The sequence below is a fragment of the Elgaria multicarinata genome, chromosome 1 (genome assembly GCF_023053635.1).
Source record: "Elgaria multicarinata webbii isolate HBS135686 ecotype San Diego chromosome 1, rElgMul1.1.pri, whole genome shotgun sequence".
NCBI classification, from domain to species: Eukaryota; Metazoa; Chordata; class Lepidosauria; order Squamata; family Anguidae; genus Elgaria; species Elgaria multicarinata.
The window spans coordinates 116959239-116981231 of record NC_086171.1 but is presented as its reverse complement, the minus strand read 5'-3'; the positions used below and the strand labels follow the sequence as shown (position 1 = coordinate 116981231).

Sequence of the window (21993 nt, the reverse complement as noted above, 5' to 3'; positions counted from 1 at the left end):
ACTAAATAGGTACACTTGGAAGGTGTAGTATTTAAGTCATGAAATCTGCATTAATTGCATGGATTTTTGTGTAGTTAGTAAATAATTTTTATTACTTTTTCAGTGTATACCTCTCTCATCCCCCCCCCCAAAAGCTCTGGTGCATGGTATATGTCCAAAATGTAGTAAAACATCATTTTAAAATGTATATTTAAAAAGTGAAGGGTATCAAATTAATTGAGGAAAGGCAGAATTTACTTTCAAGTAAACATGTACCGCATTTCTAGGGCTGTAGACTAAGAGAAGCCATCAGTAGTAAAAGCTCTGAGATTTCAATTTCAAAAGCAGACTATAATAATCTCTGCCAGTAGACAGTGACATTTGGCAGATTACATTTACCCTTAGGTTAAAACTCAGTGTACATTGGCAACTGGCTCCTATAATGAGAAAACTGTACTGTGCCAACAAAACTGGTACTCTTGAAAGGTGTGCTATTTGCGTCAAGAAATCTACTCCTCTGCTATTAACCAGGTCCCTATGTTTGATTGTCCTAGCAAAGGAGCTTCGGTCAACTACATAATAACATACCACAACACCCATCCTACAAAGACTGAATAAAAATAACAGGCACAGTTAGGGCAAGAACAACAAAAACAGCATTAACTAAAATTAAATTACAATTTATGTGGTAGTCAAATCTACAACTGCTGCTATTTCATATTTACAAAGCATGACAGGGAAGTTTAATAGGCTGAAATATACCTGCATTTAAAGCATTGGTTACTTCTGTCCCCTAATTTTAATGGATATAACATTTTCTTGGCATGGAGAGGTAGAAAGCTTTACTTATTCACTTTCTTCCTGTCATGCCACTGTTAAAGGCACAGCAGCCAAGCTAAGACGGGCTTGAGGGGGGAGTGGTAGCGATATGTTCCTTAAAAGATAAGGGAGTGGGAGGTGTGAAGCAAAGCCAGTTTGTAAGTGTTGCTCAATTTAACAACTGACGAGAGACAGATAATATTAAGGTATAGCGTGCAGTAGCACCTTTAATTGCCTCATTGCAGCAAGTGCGGGTTTCCTAGGCAACAATCAGTCTATTTCACCAGATATACGAGCTAGATAGGGTAACATGGTATAGGACTGAATTTCTGTAGGCGAAAGACTTATGCAAGCTTTTGAGCTGTGGAGAAATTTGTTCTTGGTAGATGAAATTCTGTGTAGCTAGAAAGCTGAGAAAAAAATTACGTAATATTTTCATTTTTTCAGATGGCCATGCAAATCCATGGTAGAAAACCTTAGCAGTTGGTAAGCTGATTATCTATATTGGGCCAGTATTGTTTCAACAACTGTGAATATTGGAACAGTAAGCAGGAAAACAAAAGCAGTGACAATCCAGTTAGAAAGTAATTGATCCTTAAACAGAAGAGTCAGGGAAGACAAAGGCTCAGTTCGGACAACACAATAACCACGGGTGGTTTTAGTCGTCAACTGTGAGTTGAATGGTCAATGGTTGGTATTTGTATCATCTGTTGGGCAAAACCACCCCACAGTTGACTTTTTCGTCAAAGGAAACCACTGGAGAAACACAACCAGCTGCACAGTTGACTAGTCACACAATCGATGGTTATTGTGTTGTCTAAACTGAGCTAGTGTTTTCCCACCTGTTGAGTTGACCATTTTACCTAGCTGCAGAGTTCCCAGGCAAGAGCAGCCAAAACCGAGCTAGCAGCTCTGCTACAGCTGGCACAATTCTCAGAGGCTGCTGGGATAGCACCGGGAGGACTGAGGGTTAAGAGAGGGATGAGGGCTGTGACAGTCAAATGCTGGGTTGACTATTAGTGCTCATCAACACCAGCTCCAACCATCCACAGTTGTGTAGGAACATGTTGTGTGGGGAGTACACACAAACCCCCCAGCTGTGACTTAACTACTCTACCCACCATTGACTAATATGTTGTCCAAACGCAGCAGGAGACATAATCATTATGATGGAGAGCAGTGTGGTGTAAGGGTTACAGTGTCAGACTGGGACTGGGGAGATCTGGGTTCTAGTTCCCATTTGGCCATTCACTGGGTGACTTTGGGCCAGTCACTGGTTTGGATATGAGGCAACAGAGGGGGGAATAGCACACTCACCGTGCATTATTTTCCTGGAACTCCCCACACAACATGTTGCCCCTCCCCTGTTGCATGGCTGAAAGTCCCCAGCGGCCTTCTGGTGCTCCTCCTGGCCATATCCCATCAGCCATTGCGAGTTCTGCTGCCTGTACAGGAGCAGCAGGGGTGGTTTCTGCTGCTTCTGCCGGAGAACTCTATGGCCAATGGAATAGCGCACTTGATGGAGGAAGGGAGCCCTCCACATGACATTTTAATCAATTAGTTAATGGATAAGCAACGGAGCAACCCGTTGTTTTTCTGCATTGTTTAAGTTAACAAAATAATGTACTGACAGGTGTGTCCGTTGTGGCTGAGTTCGGACAACCGTTGATTAGCGTGTCGTCCGAAAGGCAGCGTGTCCCTCCTGACACAATAATCAACTCAAGGGACAATTGCCTCTTCTCCCCCCACCCCCGTTGATTATCGTGTCGTCCGAACAAGGCCACTGACTCTCAAACTAACCTACTCACAGGGTTGTTTTGAGGATAAAATGGAGGGGAGGAACATGCAAGCTGCCTTGGCTTACTTGAAGAAATAAAAGGCAGGCTATAAATGTAACAGTACATAAATAAATTAATCATCAACATCATGCAGTGTAGACTCATTCTCTTGAGTGTGGATACTTACAGAGACAAAAATGACACCATCCATGCATAAAAAGTCATCAGTTGCTTTGGGGAATGCCCAAAGTCTGCAGAAGTTGAACAATTAGGGAGGGAAAAGATTATTTGTTTATTTATTGCATTTTTATACCACCCAATAGCAGAAGCTCTCTGGGCGGTTTACAAAAAGAGTGGCGTGATACTCCAGACTATTTTGCCAGACTATTTTGCGCCCTAGGCAAGGCGAGCTACTTGCATCCCCCCCCCCAAATTGCGTGGAAGTCCAAACGTGTGTGCCGAGTGGAGAGCTGGGACTGGCTCACTTCGATTTGGGACCGAGCCCTCTGGAATTCACCGGGACTTACTTCCGTGCAAACGCAACCCGCTATGCAGCCTGGCGTCCCGATTCCCTCTGCACGTTTACTCGGGGGAATAAGGCTTCCGAGTAAGGAGGCATAGGCAGATTGGGCCGCACTGGTGCCTCCCGGTGCAACACTTTCTCAGATGCAAGTCCCGTTGATCCACACGCGCAGTATTGGGAAGCAGGAGAGTTTGCCTTGCGAGGAGTTCACAAGTCCCTAGCTTTCCTGGGGGAAGGGAGAGGGAGTCCCGCTTGCCCGTCTGCCTGGACATCGCGGCCTGTTTGAGGAGAGAGGCGAGGCGACCCAGTGCCCTTTCCTCAGGAGTAAGGCAGAGGCTGGCTTGGGCCTGGATCGAGCTTGCCACGTGCTTTTTCTTCTTCTTCTGGCGGCGGCCTCCTGGCTGTGGGAGAGCGGCTTCCGGGCAGCTAGAGTGGCTCTGGGAGGGTGGCTTCCAGGCGGAAGTCCAAACGTGGAGCTGCTGCCTCCACCCCAGCGTCCCCGGCTTTGCTTCAGCTGGGCGGGTGCGGGGCACCATCTCACCTGCCCAGGCCCAGCTGAATCCTTGGGCGGGGCCGGCTCACAGCCAACAATGCGCGTGAGTGCTGCGCGGCGCCCCTCTTAGCTTGGCACTCTAGGCGGCCACCTGAGTGGCCTCTATGGTAGCACTGGCCCTTGATACTCTGAAACAGCCCAATGAGGGCTGAACATGCCCAGCGGCCACAGAACCCTGCATGTTTTTTGGCGGGGAGGATGGACTAGCAGTAGTGGTGGAGGAATGTGTTGGGTATATTTTTTCCTACATCTCAGCTTAGAAGATGAGCAGTGAGTGGAAGAGGCAGCCTAAAGTGCCCAGAACTGTACAAAGAGCAGCGAGCCAAAGAGGCCCAGAGGGTCCACAGCATCTTTTCTCTACAATTACTACTACCGAAGGGCGATCCGCGTAATGGTTTTCTATAGGGTGACCATATGAAAAGGAGGACAGGGCTCCTGTAACTTTAACAGTAATGTAGAAAAGGGAATTTCAGCAGGTGTCAATTGAAGTGGGTGAAATTCCCTCTTCATCACAACAGTTAAAGCTACGCTAGCTATAGTAGAGTGGCCAGATACAAAAGAGGGCAGGGCTTCTGCAGCTTTAACTGTGTTGATGAAGAGAGAATTTCACCCTCGTCAATTGACACCTGAAATTCCCTTTTCTATATTACAGTTAAAGATACAGGAGCCCTGTATCTTTAAATATGGTCATATGGTCAAAATATGGTCACCCTATTTTCTAGCAAGACTTCTGGTTCCAGGCTGCAGTTGGTGGAAGAAGACTTTTCCATGTGTGGGAGGACAAGATCATGGAATTACACAGAAATTAATGGAAAGACATTGACCCGGGTAGGAGCATAGCTAGCCGGGGAGTATTAGGACTTTTTACTGTCTAAACATGCGTTGGACTGCGCCTTTAGTCTTGAAGGTGACATAAATCTCCTAGGGTTTTTTTCTTTTCTTTTTCCCCTGCACGGCTACGTCTGGGAATTTTTTTTTTGGGGGGGGGGGGAGGCAGTGGGCACGATCACTTCAAAGCATTGTGAAGAACCCCCGCTTGCTTCATTTGCCTCTTTCCATTAATTGCCGTGTGTGCGTTTCAAGCTCCGCTCTTGCCCCGCAGAATCGAACAGGAACCGGAAGTGAGGGCTGAGTGGAACTATTTTTTTTTTTGTAGTACCTCTTCCGTCTCTATGAGAGCGGCTGGAAAAAAACAAAAGACAAACCAGAGACGCGCCGAGGGCCTAGAGCGGCCGCAATAATTCAAAAACACGGGCGGATCCGAAGGAGGACTGTATGGTGTATGTAGCGAGAGACCCCGGCTGTTGGGAGGAAAGTGATTACGGTAGGGTGATCGGACAGAGCGGAATCGCCAGAATGCTGGGGCCAGTGCCGCTCCTTATTCCACGGTGTCCATGATCACTTTGCTTATCTTAAGCTTTACGTCCAATTCTTGCATTTCATGTCCATATGGCCCTATTCCCCCCACTCCCCGTGTGTTTGTGTGTGAGTGAGAGAGTATAGATCAACCTTCCTCAACCAGGGGTCCTCCAGATGTTTTGGACTACAACTCTCCTGATTCCTGACTATTGGCTATGCTTGCTGGGGCTGATGGGAGTTGAAGTCCAAAACATCTCGAGGGCACCTTGTTAGAGAAGGCTGGTACAGATATCCATCACACACACACATACACACACACTCCAGATATCCATCACACACACACACACACTCCAGATATCCATCACACACACACTGCACTCTCTCTCTCTCTCTCTCTCCAGATATCCATCACACACACACACACACACACACTCCAGATATCCATCACACACACACACACACCACACACACACTTCATGCATCTGATGGAATGGACTCTAGTTTACGGAAACATATGCCGGAAACATATATCTGTTTAAACTACCACAAGACTTTGTTGTTGTTGGTTTTTGCTCCAACAACACAATCCTACATAGGTCTACTCAAATGTAAGTCCCATTGAGTTCACTGGGATTTACTCCCAGGTAAGCAGGGGTAGGATTGTAACCTAACACAGCTGGTCTGTAAATAGTTGTTTTAGGGTGCAATCCTGTGCATGTTTAGACAGAAATTACCTACAATTCCCAGCATGCCTTGGCTGGCTGGGGTATGGTGGACGTTGTAGGCAATTTTTTCTGCCTAAACATGCATAAGATGGCATCCTTAGTGGTCTTTGGCTTGTCTAGTCTCTTTAGTCATATCTTCCTCTTGCTCATGAAAACAGTTTTGAAGCAAATAAGTAAAAAATATAGACATATCACCTAGGGCGACCATATGAAAAGGAGGACAGGGCTCCTGTGTCTTTAACAGTTGCATAGAAAAGGGAATTTCAGAAGGTGTCATTTGTATATATGGAGAATCTGGTGAAATTCCCTCTTCATCACAACAGTTAAAGCTGCAGGTGCCCTGCCCTCTTTTAAATCTGGTCACTCTAGTATAGCTCCTGCAGCTTTAACTGTTCTGATGAAGAAATTTCACCAGGTTCTCCATATATACAAATGACACCTGCTGAAATTTCCCTTTTCTATGCAACTGTTAAAGACACAGGAGCCCCGTCCTCCTTTTCATATGGTCACTCTAATATCACCCCCCCTCTCCCATATACACATATCGTGTACCAACTCAACTCATCTATGATCCCGTAGCACATAGATGATAAATGTAATTTGTACTTTAAAAATAACAACATCCCAAGCATGGAGCTTCGTAGGAGTGGACAATTTCCCCCCACTATCTGCCTTGCTGAAAATGTGGGAAACAGAATTCTTATTTAACTGTGCTCTTTCTTTTTTGAGCAGAGATGTGTGCATTGCCCATTTACTTTGTGCTGGATCAGGGGGCTGGATCATCTTATGAAGAAAGGCTTGAGAATTTTGCCCTTGTTTGAACAGTTGGAATTTTATATTTTAATAGCACAGAAAAGGTAGCCAGTGGTGCAGAAGATAACGGAGGCAACTTCAGAGGTTGGTTTTTTTATTCATTCAAAAATAGTAGAACCTGTCCTATTTCAAAGGTTCAAAGTGAATAACATCAAATTAATGATATTATATGATGAAATGCTGCCCTCATACTATTTTCCTTACACTAAAAATCCAAAATACAATCTTTGCTTCTAAGCTAAGGGTGTTTTGTAGTTTGAGGGGCAATGTATTTTCTAGACCATAAAACAATTTTAAAAGTCAAATGAAAAGATGGCACTAAGTGAGGGCATTTTTGACAGAGAACAACTTTTTAACCTTAAATATACAATTCTTCAGAAGCCTCCAGATTTAAATATCTCCTATATGTGACAGAATCAATAATTTGGGTTCTATCTACAACACACGCATTGCAGGATATCTTATAAAACTCAGTGTACCTATTCCTGTGAATTTGGGTGGAGGTGTGTTCCTTGCGCTTTTTGCCTATGCTTTGCTGAATGATTCTGAAATATTAATTTATCAGAGATAAATAGGTCTAATTATTGTATCTATCCATGACAGGCTGTTGAAGAATGTTTGTTCCAAGATCTCTGAAAGTGAAGAGGAATGCTATCGATGATGGGATTTGTGTAGCAAAGAAAAATAAGTCCTTTCCAGGTGAATCCTCTTTTGAAAAGGGTGCAGAGCCCAAAGATGCCAGGTCAGATATAGAAGACATACCAACCTCAGAGAGTGACTTATTTAAACTAGAGGAAGGATACCCTGAGCCAGAGCTCCCTCTGGATTCTGTTGTGGCAGCAACCTTGGAAAATGCAAACAATGAGGACAGCTCTCTTGCAGAGGAACCCATCAAATCCTTCAGTAAAACACAACGTTGGCCACAGCCTGGGGAACCTGTATGCGTGGTCTGTGGCCGTTATGGGGAGTATATCTGTGACAAGACTGACGAAGACATCTGTAGCTTGGAGTGTAAAGCCAAACACCTTTTACAGATCAAAGAGGAGAAGGAAAGCTCAAAACCTGGGAGCAGTGAAAAAGCAGAACCTCGGCCTGCTTCCCCTGATGGGACCTATTGTTATGAAGAGAATGCCTTTATGTTAAGCCTTCAAGATGAGCAGATTGAAAACTTAAAGCAACAACTAGGCATAGCTGTCCAAGGTGAAGGAGTCGCGAGACCAATTGTAGAGTTTGAACACTGTGGGTTTCCTGAAATTCTAAACAGCAATTTAAAAGGGTCAGGCTACGAAGTCCCAACTCCTGTCCAGATGCAGATGATTCCGGTTGGGTTGCAGGGCAGGGATATTGTGGCCACTGCTGACACCGGCTCAGGAAAAACGGCAGCTTTCCTGCTTCCTGTTATAATTAAAGCTTTAGGAGAGGTAAAGTTCAAACTGACTTATTCAGGAAGTTATGGGAAATGTGCTGCACACTGCTATGAGAAGTAAGAGCCAGTGCCTTCAAGGGGATTTCTCATGGGGAAACTCTGCGTAGGATTTCAGACATCATTAAACTGAAAATTCTGGAGAGTCAGTGAGAATTCTAGAGAATTCTACCAGCTGGTGTTGACAATATGGGTCTAGGCAACCTGATAGTCCTATGTACCTATGAGAAATTATTATCTTGTTTGTTTGTTTCTTTTGTATTTATGTCAGCTGACTGGAAAGAAGTGATTAAAATGGTAGAAAAGCTGTACAGTGCAAGGAGACTGGATAGCTAATATAACTGCCAAATCTATTAGTTGTCCCAGTCAACAAAAGGCACCTATGAAGAGCTAGAAGAATAGCTCATATCTTTAGGTGTCAAATCTGTGCATGTTTAAGAGAAGCGTGGAATCTAAGTATCAACATTTTGGTCTTTTGGGCAAGCAGAGATTTTGCTAGCTCTGTCCATTTTGATTTTTACAGTGGGAGGATAGTCATAGTGCAAGGAGGGTTGGTCTGCCTTCCTAATTACAAATGGTTCCCTTCCTAACATGCTTATTCTTATGTCCCCAGTTCTTCTTATGTCCCCAGGAATAGCAAGGCCAGGGAAAACTTGGCTAGCCAATCAAGACATTATTTGAACTGGGAATGAAAATAAAATACTAATGGGAATAGTCTGTGAGGATTGTCCTCTCAAAGGTGAGGAAGAAATGGATATAAGAGAGGATTTCCTAAATTTGAAATAAACGTAGCCTCGCTCTGATTTCTTATTGCTGCGCTGCTTTAATGAGATGGGGGAGAGACTGTTGTCAGTCATTGGCCAGTTAGAATGTAGAAGCGCTGCTCAGTCCACAAATAGGTAGAAATTATTACACAAATGATTCCATCTTTGTGCAAGTTACATAGAATAAAAGGTAATGGACACTTCCAACTATTCACACTGTAGTGGTATTGAAATGGCTGTCAGTGATGTTAGTCCTATGAGATATATATTGCAAAAATGTTTTGGGGATCGGGCTGCCTTTATAAACTCTGTATAATGGGAAGCAGTGCTCTTGGACTTATGAAATCATTTTGGATTTTACTGCACACTTTGCAGTACATGAATGCCAATGAGGAAATTGATTGGTCTCGCATATCCACAACTTAGTTTGTATATTATTATTATTAATAATAATAATATTTATTTACATAGCGCCATCAAGTTTTCATGGTGCTGTATATATCTTTATATGCCACACTTGACTACCATGCACTTGATGATTCGCAGCTGAATGTGTGAACAGACATTACAGGATGTGTCATTGGACGATACAAAAGGTCTGTCTGTAGGATTAGATCTGCGATGGCTCATTCACACATACATGCCATCAATTTATGTTATGTTACAGTCAGAGGCATGAACCAGTCTTTAGAAATTTTCTGTAACAGTTCACCCACACACTCTATTTCTGTTTTTAAAGGCTGAATAGTGTGGGAGTAACTTCCCCAATATCTCAAGTTACACTGTGACTGTTCTCTGTCATCCCTATTGACGTCTGAATGAAAAGGATGCTGTTGAGCTGGTCTGATGTAAACTAACTGCTCTCTTTATGTGTTACTTATGGGAGATTTTTAATTGAGAATGCAGATTTATGACTTGTATTTTTCTTTCTTTCTTAGAGAGAAACTCCATCTGCTCTTATTCTGACACCAACAAGAGAGTTAGCCATACAGATAGAGAAACAAGCTAAAGAGCTCATGATCAGCCTACCAAACATGAGAACAGTTCTTCTAGTTGGAGGGTTGCCATTACCACCTCAGCTTCATCGTCTGAAACAAAATGTTAAGGTAAAATTTGCTGTGGCAATGTTCTTTTAAGTATAAGAAAAAGAACAAGATAATTTCAGAAATTCAGTATACGGAGTAGAATATAATCTGGTTTTGTTGTTGTTGTTAAACATTGCTCCTCATTTCCCTGCCGAACTCCAGCGCAGCACAACAAGCATCTGTTTTAAAGATCAGGGTTAAAAAGTCTAGGGGAAATGGTATTTCATTCTCTTTCAAATAAATCCACTCCAGATTTTTCTTCCTTCCCTGTAGCAGCTCCCTTTCACATCCTAAGGTTCCATCCAACATCCTATTTGCAAATCTTTGGTTTTAGCCGCCCAGAGAGCTCCGGCTATTGGGTGATATAGAAATGTAATAAATAAATAAATAAAATAAATAAATAGAACAGGACTTTCCTTTCTTCCCACTTGCACCATTTGTGCCCCCCAACCAAATCTGCTCTAGAGGGTCCTCAACCATCCTGAACAGATATGGGAGACTGCAGGGGGGTGGGGAGAGGAATCCTTTCCACCAATAGTGTCCATTCTGCTGGAGGGCGGCCTCAATTGGATACAATCCCCCATTTTTGTTGTTGTTTCTTATCTGAATCAACCTCCACAGAACAAAACAAAGGGGGTTGGTTCTTTTCTGTTCTTTCTAGTGTGGAATAGGCAGAGTGACGGACAGGCCAGTTGCAACTGGGACTGGTGAATAGAAAAAGGCATAGGGAAGTAAAAGGGAGATTTGAAAGGCTCCTCTGCATTGTCCCATTGTCAGGTCGTTAATTTGCAAATCCAACCTCCTTAAAAAAACAAAAACAAAAAATTGCAGTTGGAATGAAGTAGCATAGGAGCTTGTTGGCTAGAACGTATTTGGAAGGAGTTTCAAAGGATCTGGGGTTTCAATGGATCTGCTGTAGAGTTCAATAGTGATGGGAGATGGAAGCAAACGAGATGGTCAGAATTAAGGATTGCAGACTCTCCTCCAAGAATGTATCCCATTTTTTTCCTGACAGCTTAATTTAGGCATTTTCATGTAACCTTCTTCCCTGAGCACTTTTCCTTGCCAAGATCAAGAGTCATCTCACCCCTGGCTTATTGGGAGCACATGCTTTGCATGCAGGTAACGCTGGATAAACACCTGCCTGAAATGTTGGAGAGCCTCTGCTAGTCAGTGTCGACAATACTGGGTAGATGGACCAATAGTCTGACAGATCCTTATGTTCCTATAGGTTTTAAAAGAAGCGTTGTAATTGATTTTAGAGACCAATAACAGTTCAGAAATTCATTTGGCAAGTGGGTTTATTGAAAGCTAAAATGAAACAATTTATTGATTCGTTTTTGTAATGTTGGTCTATCTCTCCCCATTCCTTTTTCTGTTAGGTTATTATAGCCACGCCTGGAAGGCTCCTAGAAATTCTAAAGCAAAGCTCTGTTCAACTCCATAATATCAACGTTGTTGTAGTGGACGAAGTAAGTGTATATTATGGATCAAAACAAGCGTGTAGACGTGCACTTCTTAAATCTGTATCAGCCATTGCTGAAATGACTCTCTCTGTTTGGTGATACTGTAGGCTACATACAGGTAACTTCCTTGGCGTATTCAATGCTTGATCATTTTCTGTGCAGCCTGCCAGCCCTGGGGTGCCCCATCCACTTTCCCCGATGCTCAGCTGATCAACCATCAGCTGAGTGGCAGGGCACAGATGACTAGGGGGGAAACAAAAATCTTGATTGGGCTCATGGGGGCAGGTGGATGGGGAAAGACTTTAATGCCCCTCTCCTCCAGTGATCCTAAAGACTGGTTTCCCACTGCTTATTGGAAGTGAGGAAGCAGCAATTGGATTGAGATTGGGGCAAGGGGAGGCTTTAACCTGCCCCCTCTCCCAGCAATTCTAATCAAGATTGCTGTCTCCTTGCTGCCAACAGCAATGGAGAAAGAGCAATTTCTTCAGGATCACAGGGATAATAATGAGGCAGGGAACAACATTGAATACAAAAATATAAAATACATAAAACAGATTATGTATAAAACGGATGCAGACAAGCTGGAGCGTGTTCAGAGGAGGGCAACGAGGATGATCAGGGGTCTGTAAACGAAGCCCTATGAGGAGAGACTGAAAGAACTGGGCATGTTTAGCCTGGAGAAGAGGAGACTGAGGGGAGACGTGACAGCACTCTTCAAATACTTGAAAGGTTGTCACACAGAGGAGGGCCAGGATCTCTTCTTGATCCTGCCAGAATGCAGGACACGGAATAATGAGCTCGAGTTACAGGATGCCAGATTCCAGCTGGACACCAGGAAAAACATCCTGACTGTTAGAGCAGGACGACAATGGACCCAATTACCTAGGGAGGTTGTGGGCTCTCCCATACTAGAGACATTCAAGAGGCAGCTGGACAAGCATCTGTCAGGGATGCTTTAAGGTAGATTCCTGCATTGAGCAGGGGGTTGGACTCAGTAGCCTTACAGGGCCCTTCCAACTCTACTAATTTATGATTCTATGATTAAAAACATAAAACCAATACATTATTAAAATCTCAAAACCTTTTAAGACATTTTAAAATTTGACTGGGTAGGCCTGCGTGATGAGGGTGGGCACTTCCCTCCACCCACCCAATGATCAGGATCATTTGAGGTGGAGGAGGGGATGGATGTACAGGTCATGTGTCCTCGTCCCGGGCCCATCCCCACCACCCCATTCACTACCAGCCCAGTGCACTCATATTGCCCCTGGTGGGTTCTCTGGGGGCCATGCAAGCCTCAGCCCCCACCCCACCCCATTGCCCACCCCTTCAGTAGGTCTTAGTAAACAAAGTTTGTACAGTTTACAAAGTATAGCACATGGTGTGCTCAGAATGTTGTTTAGTTGGTATCTTATGAGTCAGCCTTATAACAGAGCAACATGCGTACGCTACTTGTTACTGAGCTCTGGAGGGAGGGCCCTCCTTTTTCACTGGCCGACAGGCAGCTGAGGATTAACAGGTCTCTCGCCCACTTCAGTTCCCGTGCTTCTTGCAGAGTGGGAGGGGCTGCTGCCAAACACACAGCTGGCGCTTTGGACTGTTGTTTTAGCCAAGAGTTGTTGGTGGGGGAGAGACAAACATAGAGAAGAATGTGAAAGTGCTGGTGCCATGGCAGCTTCTCTCTTTTTTGGAAGGAGTCCAGCCTTGCCCCACCTGGTGTCCTCCGGACTTTTGGACTACAGCTCCCAGCATTCTTGACCCTTGGGGCTGATGGGAGTTGAAGTCCAAACATCAACTGGAGGGAATTAGGTTGGGGAAGGCTGTTTTAAGCCTTTGGTTATTAGGATTATTTATTTATTTGCTACATTTCTATACTGCCCAGTTGTTGCGAGCAGCTCACAACAATGCAAATCATAAAATCCAACACGACAAAAACTATTATTATTTATTACATTTCTGTACCGCCCCAAAGCCAAAGCTCTGTGGGCGGTTTACATAAGATTATAAAACATAATATGAAACTTTTAAACGTTTCAAAGTGACATGGGAAATCAAAGTAAAATGCAACAGCGGTTACAGCCCAGGGAAGCCTGGGTGAAAATACGTGTTTTTAGGAGGTGTTTGAAAGATACCACATTTTCTGTGGGTTTTCCAGAGGGTGAGGGTTTTCCAGAGGGTGGGTGCCGCTACAGAGAAGGCCCATTGGGGTTCTTCATGGTGACATTCCATTTGTTTTGGAATAACCTGCAAGGCCACCTCTGATGATATTAAATGTCGTTTAAATATCCTGATGCCAAGTTTTTTAGGGCTTTATATGACAACCACATAATCTTGAACGTTGCACCTCTGTTGTACAGGTTTCCTAACAGTGGTGTACTAGTACCTCAAAAGAGTGAGTTCAATCTTTATCCATTTTCCCCCACTTAATGCAACACATTGGCAATGAATGTGCAGGTATGTTTTCTCAGCTCTGCTTCTAAAAAAATAAAATTAATACTAATGGATCTCTTTCTTTCTCTTTCTTTCTTTTTTCGATAGGCTGATACCATGTTAAAGATGGGTTTCCAGCAGCAGGTGCTGGATATTTTGGAAAATATTCCCAAAGATCGTCAAACCATTTTGGTGTCAGCCACGATGCCTTTTGGGATCGAGCAGTTGGCAAATCAGCTTCTGCAAAATCCCGTGAAAATAACAGTTGGAGAAAAGAACCTCCCCTGTTCCAACGTTCGCCAGATCATTCTGTGGGTGGAGGAACCTTCCAAAAAGAAAAAGCTTTTTGAAATATTAAATGTTAGTATCCATGGAAAGAGAACCCCTGGTTTTTCTACCACAAATTGTGGATATTTGGAGCTTGGGAGGAAAAGAACTACCAAATGGGTATTGATCTGTTCTACAAATGTTCTGTTCTTAGGAAATCCCCCATTATGCCTGTAATCCACTTTGGCCAACACCTCTGTGGATTAGTGTGCAGGACGAAACCAAGGGTAGTATCCAATGTTAGTCCTACGTAGAGTAGAACCATTGAAATAACTGAGACAAGTTAGTCACAATTAACAAGTCCCATTCTTTTCAATGGGTCTACTCTGTGTAGGACTAACATTGACTACCACCCCAAATGTTGATTTTTTTCCAATATTATTGGTAACGTTGGATTGAATATTACTGCATACATCGTGCTTTTGAAGCTGTGATGCTGAAAGCTGTTTGAAATTAATCTCAGCTCTGTTCCTTATGTGTCAGTATGATTAGAAGTAATGACCAGGGACCGTGATCAAGATCCAAGGTACATTTAGGTATCATTTTTCTTGAATAGCAGCCCTGCCCTGTTACATGACGATCTGCTTTTGGAACAAAGTGCTTTACAGTTTGTGTTATGGCATAATATCCCCCTCTTTTAATAAGAAAACATGTCATGTGGGCAAGCACAAAAAACTTGGGTGAGAGTCTTAAGCAGCTCTTTGGATCCCGGTTATAGTATTTAAATTCCCACCCTTGCAAAAAAACACATTTTATTTCTACCATAATAGAAAGTGATGACTGATGATTGAATTTTGTTTAGCATCCCAAAAGTCATAGTCAATTTTATTGTAATGTAGCAGCAAGGTATTATATGTGAAACATTAATACTAAGAGGGAACATTCGTTGCTCTTCAATGAGAGAAATTTATTTATTTATTTATTTATTAATTACATTTCTATACCGCCCAATAGCCGGAGCTCTCTGGGCGGTTCACAAAAATTGAAAACATTCAAAGTATAAAACAACAGTATAAAACCATACTATAAAATACAATATAAAAGCTCAACCAGAAAAAAAAACCCATCTTGATGTCGTTTCACATCTGTCCCTTTAGCCCTTGCATGCAATTAGAGGGCTAACACAAAGAATTAGTCCTTTCTAAATGTGATATATTGATTAATATCATTCAATAAAAAAACATTTTGTAAGGAAAGACCTTTCATTCATCCAACAAGGACAAGATACTGTATGATCATGACAGATATTGCATTCAAGGACAAAATGAGTAACGTCTTCAAGGCATAAAGAATTGCAGAAACAAATTCTGCCTTCCTTGGGCATATCTTTCAGATGGCCTTCCTAATCTGCCAAGGGAAGGTCATTTAACTGTGGCCAAGAAAAAGCTGTTCTTATTTTGATTATATAATATAGGAAGGGTTGTTTGACATGTTTCCACTGTACTTCATTGTTAGTATTACACAATCCTTAACTGACCTGGAAGGAAGGACTATGTTACTGTGCTCAGTGCTGCCAAATCCTACTATTTAACATCCTGTTCCTTTAGTTTAGGAATATGCTTAACCTTCCAATACTTGCCGTATAGAATTCTGGCTGCAGTAATCATGGGGGAACAGCAAGGTCTCCTTACCTTTAAAAATGTTCTGTATTATAAAGATCAACAAGTTCTTGGGTTTAAGTTCTGGGTCTTTCCAGATATTATTAATTACTCCTACAACCTGTCTCCAATGTAAAAAATATTTTGGGTGACTGTCTTGAGGAAACAAATATTTCCATTTGAAACCACTTCTCGAGTTTGATAAGATGTGATTCCCGTGTGCAATTGCAAGATTGGGACATGTTATTTGCCAGTTTGGCATTTATTTATTTTTAATGAGAATTGTTTCTGTAGGATGTATTTGAACTATTTTAAGAGAAAAGGTGCTGTTATAACTGCTATGGCAATTGTGGCGATATACAAGGCTTTAAGTTATGGTCTTCTGTTTTGTTTTTTAGGATAAAAAACTCTTCAAGCCTCCAGTACTGGTATTTGTAGAATGTAAACTGGGCGCAGATCTTTTGAGCGACGCTGTTCATAAAATCACAGGCTTGCAAACTGTATCTATGCATGCTGATAAATCCCAGATGGAAAGAACTGCCATATTGCAGGTTTGTAGACATCTGGGACACCCCCACGTTCTAAAAATTAGTATTCTTAATTACTTGTGCCCTGCGCCACGTATTTATGAGAGACGGTGAAATCGTTTGTGATTGCTGCTAAGGGTCCAATCCATGACAGTCCTGTACTTCACAGCATTCTGGGGTGCAGTACAGATTCCCCACAATCCCCACAAAACATAGCCATACCTGAGGTTGAAAACGTGCTGGCCCTGCTAGTTCTGGCAACTTGGCTGTGACCTGGCAAAGTAATTTGATCTGCCTGTGTAGAAACTACACAGACCTTTCCCAACCTTCCTCAACTTGGTGCCCTCTGGACATGTTGCACAGTGACTCTCATAATTCTGGGAGCTGCAGTCCAAGACACCTGGAGGGCACCAAGTTGAGGAAGAAGGCCCTAGTCTATGGCTGAAGTGATATTGAAACAGCGGCCTATCAGGGAATAATTCCTTAGAGTTAGTGGTGTACTGATATTGTGGACTGGCCCTTTAGTAAGGTTAGTTTTAGATATAGCTTATTCTTGATATTTTTAAGAATATTTGAACATACACAGAGGCATCTAGGGAAGGATAGGTTTGGGGATTTCAAGTTCAGAGTGTACATCTAAGAAAAAATAGCTTCCAGTTCTAGGAAAGTATTTTTTTGCTTATTGCCCCTTGTTGTTTTTGTTTGCTTTGAAATGTATTGAAAATGGTTTCTAGCTTCACTGTAATTTTTTCTGTGACTTTTTTCTTTTTCTGGAAATTCTTACTTTTGACAACAATCCTCATGATGTTACATAATGGGAAAATGCAGTCCCCCCACCCCCACCCCAGCAATAGAAGTATGGGTACACTGATTTAAAACATTTCTTTCATTACTTAGGGGTTTTAGCCTGTATGTCAACAGTAAGAGCTGAAATAGTCTTCGTATGTTTTTTGTACTAGGGATTATTTCAAGGAAAATATGAAGTTGTAGTAAGCACTGGAGTCCTGGGACGTGGTCTTGACCTTATCAACGTTAAACTGGTAGTGAATTTCGACATGCCGTCCAGTATGGATGAATATGTACACCAGGTAAACACGCCTGTCTGTTTTATATATTACAGTGTATTGATAGTGCAGATTCAGAAGGATAAGGTGAAAACAGAGGGATGGATCCCACAAACGTGTTTCAAGAAAATAGAACATAGGACCAGCGTACATTTAAATGACTTTCCTTTTATTTTCATAAATCCCACATGCAATTAATGGAACTAGAATTATATATGAAAACATCATGACCCCCTGCCCGCCAGACCAAGAGAAAAGCAAAGAATAGTTGTTTAGTGGTAGCATTTCAGCTTCTAACCATCTCATGAGCTGGCCTTGTGTTCTTCTATGGGACCCTATTGCTGAAGTATCTGAGGGCCAGTTATAATGTCTTGAGCAGTTTCATTCATTCGTTCATTTGCTGCATTTGTATCCCGGCTTTCCTCAAAGGAGCCTAATGTGGCATGCATGGTCTTCCTCTTCTCCACTTTATCCTTACAAAAACCCTGTGAGGTAGGTTAGGCTAAGTCACCCAGTGAACTTCATGGCGCAGGCAAGACTAGAACCCAGGTCTCCCAAACCCCAGTCCAACATTCTGATCACCACACCCAAGTGGCTATAGATACCGGGTGTGTAAATTATTTTACATTTTCTGATATAAGGAAAATTTAAATAACATTGGCTGAGTGTTACTAAATGCTGAGGTTTCACAATCGATGAAAGGTGAAGAGTACAACAGTGTGTGTCTCTTTCTGAAGGAGCAATTTGAGAACAAAGAGCCATGTTGTATTTAGGTTATGGTTGCCCTTATAGACCCCTTCCAACTCTACTATTCTATGATTGGATCCAGTTTGGTCATTCATGAGCAGAAGAGCTCCTTCCATTCATGGAAAACATTAGGATCCAGAAGATGCTTGCTGCCAGAGGAAGAGGGCGAGAGGTGATCACCAATTTCCCCTTTCCCTGAAGCTTCCTACGTTGCCTCTAATGCTCCTCGAGATGACCCCCAACCCTTCACAGTAGCTTTTCAGGAGGCACAGGGGACTGTAGCAGGAAGGAGGAATCACAAAGGTCACCTCCTCGCCCTCTTCTTCCAGCATGAATAGAACTCCACTAAGCAGAACTCTGGCTCCATCCAAGTGGGTATTTTTTGGTTATTTTTTTTGGGTGTGTGTGTGTCCAATTGGAGATTTCCAGTTTAGGTATCCATACCTTCAAAATGATCCTATTTCTGTGTTTATAATCTTATCTTCTTTTATAGGCTTATTAGTTGCTTTTCAATGTAATACATTCTGAAAACAATATACAAAATAATAGGAATATATATTTACTAATTAACATGGGTTAACTTTATTTATTCATTTATTTATTTTATTTATTGCATTTTTATACCTTCAAATAGCCGAAGCTCCCTGGGTGGTTCAAAAGCAAGTATTTATAGCATTTTATTCCACCCATTAGTCAAAAAGCTTCCCAAGTCATCTTACAAAGGTAAGAAATAAGGCAGTCCCTGCCCATAATTTAAAAGATGTGACACAAAAGGAAAGGGGATTGGGAGGGAGGAGGGAAAAAACAAACAAATTCAGGCACTAGATTTTAGTTGCAAAGTTCAGCAGATCATGGACACAGTAAAAGGGCTGCTGCGTCCTCTCCCTTTGATGGCCTCAGCAGCAACATTTGGTAACAGGGCTTCCCTTCAGCAGCCTCAGATGGAATGTCTGACTGTTCAACAGTCAGGAAGACCTCGTCCTCCTGGCTCCTCTTGAAGACAGTTGAATTAGCTACTTAAACTGGAGAGGCTGTCTTTTTCCTTTTTCCTATTGTGCACAACCTAAACTTTGATTCAGAGGGTAGTATCTAATGTTAGTCCTATGTAGAGTAGACCTATTGAAATGAATGGGTCAAGTAAGTCTTGACTAACTTATGTCTCATTCATTTCAATGGGTTTACTTTTTGTAAGACTAACATTGGATACTACCCTGATCTGTCACCCTCTGATTCTATTTTAAAGAATGTAACTAGCCATGGTATTCTCTGTTTTGAGACCGTTTGGCCAACTTTAAATACTGTTTATCTTCACTTTCAGGTTGGAAGAGCGGGTCGGCTGGGTCACAGTGGAACTGCAATTACTTTTGTTAATAACAACAGCAAGAGACTTTTCTGGGATGTTGTAAAGCGCGTTAAACCAACTGGCACTATTCTCCCGGCCCAATTATTAAATTCTCCGTATCTACATGACCAAAAGAGAAAAGAACAGCAGAGAAATAAACGTTCTCAGAATCTTGTAACAGGTGATAATCTTATGGACATTATTAGAAAACATGACAAAAGCACTTCTCAGAAATAATAAACTGTACTGTATTTGTAAACATAAGTTTTATGTAATTAGTAATAAGTGCTGAATTTCAATTGTTTATTACATGGATATAATCTAACCAAAGTCAAACACTTTGAAGTCCCAGTGATTTCTGTTGGAGAGTTAAGCAAGTGCTTGAATCTCTTCTTTTGAAATCAGTGGGATTTCAAAGTGTTGAAATTTGGTTGGATTATTTCATATATCTAACGGACTTGTCACATTTGTATTCCATCCTTTTTATAAGTAGCCAGAGCAGCATTTTTCCATGAGAGCACTCTTGTTAAGTTGATTTAGTGACTTACTCCAAATCATCTAGTGAGCATGGTAATCGGGAGCCATTTCATACTTTGTATTTTAGTCTTGTATACAAAATGTACCTCAGGTTAAATGGCAAAATACATACATGGCACCATGAATGACACATGCACATCTCAAAAAGGCTGGCTTCCCTTGCAGTGTAGAAGCAGTGATTAGAAATGTGCAGGTATCAATCTCAAGTAATATGCTGCATTACATTCCACAAATATGGTTACTGGGCAGGGATTTCTTTTTTACTTTTGGCAACCAAAAATGCCTCACACTTGCCCAGTATAGAGCAGCAGAGAGAGAGCTGTGTGGCTTTCCATTTCTTCAGTTAGACTTAGTTTAGCTAAGAGAGGTTGGCTGTGTGATTGACAAGTAGAGATGCTGTGAGTGTGCAAAATGCCAGTTGGTTCTAAGTCTGTTTGTTGTGATGGCTGGTTTGAACGCAGAGAGAAAAGAGCATTACAGGCATGGAGGAGGGGATAAGGAGGATGAAACTCAGGTAGGCTTTAAAGTTTTATTGTTGGGAGGATTAGCTCAAATTCAAAAAGTGTCGAGACACGGGCAGCTAAGCAAGTCTGCCTAGAGGAGAATGCTTCTTTGGTTACCTTATTGACCAACAGACTGAAAAAAGCGGAGGAGAGGTAGGTAGAGGATTTATCTTCCTCTTTCGGGGTGAGTGGGTTATATAATCTCTTCCGGTCCCAATTTAGACTTGCAGTTAATTGGGCAAATACTTTTAATTCTCACATTTCCAGCTGCTAGCCTGACCCGGGAGGGACTGCCTATAAAATCTAAAAGGAAAGGAAAGAATCATATTGGGCTGAATTTAGATACTCTTCTCCTGCTTAAGTCTGTTACGGTTATTAGCTCAGACTCTTAGTTTAAAAGTAAGCATTTTGAAAGAGTAACAATTCTGCGTAAGACAGTTTAGGTTCTTGTTTTTTTTAAATTAGAAATTACAAAAAGCTGGCTGGCTGAAGAACCTTTGTTGAGCTAGGGTGACCATATGAAAAGGAGGACAGGGTTCCTGTATCTTAAACAGTTGTATTGAAAAGGGAATTTCAGCAGGTGTCATTTGTATATATGGAGAACCTGGGGAAATTCCCTCTTCATCACAACAGTTAAAGCTGCAGGTGCCCTGCCCTCTTTTAAATCTGGTCACAGTATAGCTACAGTATAGCTCCTGCAGCTTTAACTGTTGTGATGAAGAGGAAATTTCACCAGGTGCGAAATGCATACAAATGACACCTGCTGAAATTCCCTTTTCTATGCAACTGTTAAAGATACAGGAGCCCTGTCCTCCTTTTCATATGGTCACCCTAGTTGAGCAAGTTCTACATGTATGTTAGAAAAACAGAATGAGGAGTGATAAAACTACATGAGAGCAGTTAGGAAGTTGTGGAGAAAAGCTATACCTGAGACGCAGAGCACATGCTTAGCACGTTGGTCCCAGGTTCAATTCCTGGTGTTTCTCCTTAAGGGCACTGGGAAAGACATCCCCCAATAAAAAACAAACACCAGAGTAGGAGCAAAGCAGCTTCATATGAAGAATCGATCATTAGAACACAACGGATTTCCTCTCTCTAACCTTTTAAAAAATGTTCATATGGAAATGTTAAACTCAAATGACCTGCAGTCAAGGATTAAATGAATTGTCAGCAAAGAAAAATGCCACAGAAATATTTTAATCTTTAATGTGTCATAAGCCCTTTTTTTGGACAAAGAAAAAAGATCCCTCATTCTTCCTTCACTTTTGTACTTAAAATTTTCAAATGGAAGATTAAAGTAGGACTCTGACTTGATCCAAATCCATGCTTTCTGTACCTTTCAGGTTTTATACCAGAAAATGTATTCTGTCCTATTTTTTACAAAATAAATAAATTGTTGAACAAGTCTTAATATGAACATACAAAACTGACAAAAGTTGTACAAAAAAACACAACTTAAATATAGTGTGTATTTATTAATTTGAATATGGTACGAATTAAGATGTAACTTGATTTTGGTTAACCGATGAAATATGACCTAGGTGAATAAAATTATTGTTGCAATATCATTAAAGAGGTCTTGGGGGTGGGTGGGAATCAGTAGCAAACAGGGTAAATGGAACTAGCAGTCT

General features: G+C 41.9%; 1 protein-coding gene across 2 annotated transcripts; it reads left to right on the top strand.

Annotated features, from left to right (window-relative positions):
• Positions 1 to 4840: 4840 nt before the first annotated feature.
• On the top strand, positions 4841 to 19586 carry DDX59 (DEAD-box helicase 59). 2 transcript variants are annotated; one of them, XM_063117459.1, is made up of 8 exons: positions 4841 to 4976; positions 7153 to 7970; positions 9675 to 9842; positions 11204 to 11293; positions 13826 to 14077; positions 16041 to 16193; positions 17129 to 17257; positions 19299 to 19586. In XM_063117459.1, the coding sequence occupies exons 2-8, from the start codon at positions 7164 to 7166 to the stop codon at positions 19557 to 19559; spliced, it is 1860 nt and encodes a 619-aa protein (XP_062973529.1). In that variant the 5' UTR covers positions 4841 to 4976; positions 7153 to 7163; the 3' UTR covers positions 19560 to 19586. The 2 variants fall into 2 exon arrangements, with proteins under 2 accessions (XP_062973529.1, XP_062973521.1); XM_063117451.1 differs by lacking the exon at positions 4841 to 4976 and adding an exon at positions 6470 to 6633.
• Positions 19587 to 21993: the final 2407 nt, after the last annotated feature.

Bases quoted from the DNA above. Each gene is read 5' to 3' on its own strand.
- DDX59 (XM_063117459.1), top strand. From the start codon at position 7,164: ATGTTTGTTCCAAGATCTCTGAAAGTGAAGAGGAATGCTATCGATGAT. The intron at 7,971-9,674 runs GTAAAGTTCAAA...TTTCTTTCTTAG, and splicing joins TAATTAAAGCTTTAGGAGAG to AGAGAAACTCCATCTGCTCT. The intron at 17,258-19,298 runs GTAAACACGCCT...CTTCACTTTCAG, and splicing joins TGGATGAATATGTACACCAG to GTTGGAAGAGCGGGTCGGCT.